Source organism: Chaetura pelagica, unplaced genomic scaffold (genome assembly GCF_000747805.2).
Source record: "Chaetura pelagica isolate M959 unplaced genomic scaffold, ChaPel_1.0 scaffold425, whole genome shotgun sequence".
Lineage (NCBI taxonomy): Eukaryota > Metazoa > Chordata > Aves > Apodiformes > Apodidae > Chaetura > Chaetura pelagica.
The window spans coordinates 4,183,790-4,184,273 of record NW_009953205.1 but is presented as its reverse complement, the minus strand read 5'-3'; the positions used below and the strand labels follow the sequence as shown (position 1 = coordinate 4,184,273).

Genomic DNA, 484 nt, shown 5'->3' with positions numbered 1-484 from the left:
TTCTCCTGCAGCACGACATGACTGCATTCTACAACACTCAGCCAACTGGAAAAAAGGGAATGTGCAGCTACTTGAGTAAGGCTGTGATCACTTTATTGCTGGAAGGGGAAGTGAAAGCAAGTAACGATGATCCTTGCACCATTAGCTAAAGCTTGAGTCACTCTTGCTTTATTTAGTGTTCTCTGTATTTTTCATGCATATATTAAAATACTGTTTTGAAGAGTAACCATGGCTAGTAATAAAATTGCAGACTTTGCTGAAAGAAGTGCCATTCAAGATATTAAGTGCCACCTAATTTTTTTCTTTCTCAACTATGCAGCATGAAACTATGCACATTAAGTTAGTCCTGTGATACTTCACTAAGCTGAATGGGATTGTATTTAGGATTTATGTATTTAACATAGTTGGTAACTTGAAGAGAAATGCAGTTATGAGATTTTGTCTTTATGCCTCTATTTATTTATAATTACAAGCAAGTTTATTG

At 35.3% G+C, this 484-nt stretch overlaps 1 protein-coding gene across 2 annotated transcripts in view; it reads left to right on the top strand.

Annotated features, from left to right (window-relative positions):
- PHKB (phosphorylase kinase, beta) overlaps positions 1 to 267 on the top strand; it is a 62,920-nt gene extending 62,653 nt beyond the window's left edge. For both annotated transcript variants that reach the window (XM_009997457.1, XM_009997458.1), the window contains exon 32: positions 12 to 267. In XM_009997457.1, coding sequence (XP_009995759.1) covers positions 12 to 149 — 138 coding nt within the window. In that variant the 3' untranslated portion in view covers positions 150 to 267. The remainder of the gene's footprint in view (positions 1 to 11) is intronic.
- The last annotated feature ends 217 nt before the right edge of the window (positions 268 to 484 follow it).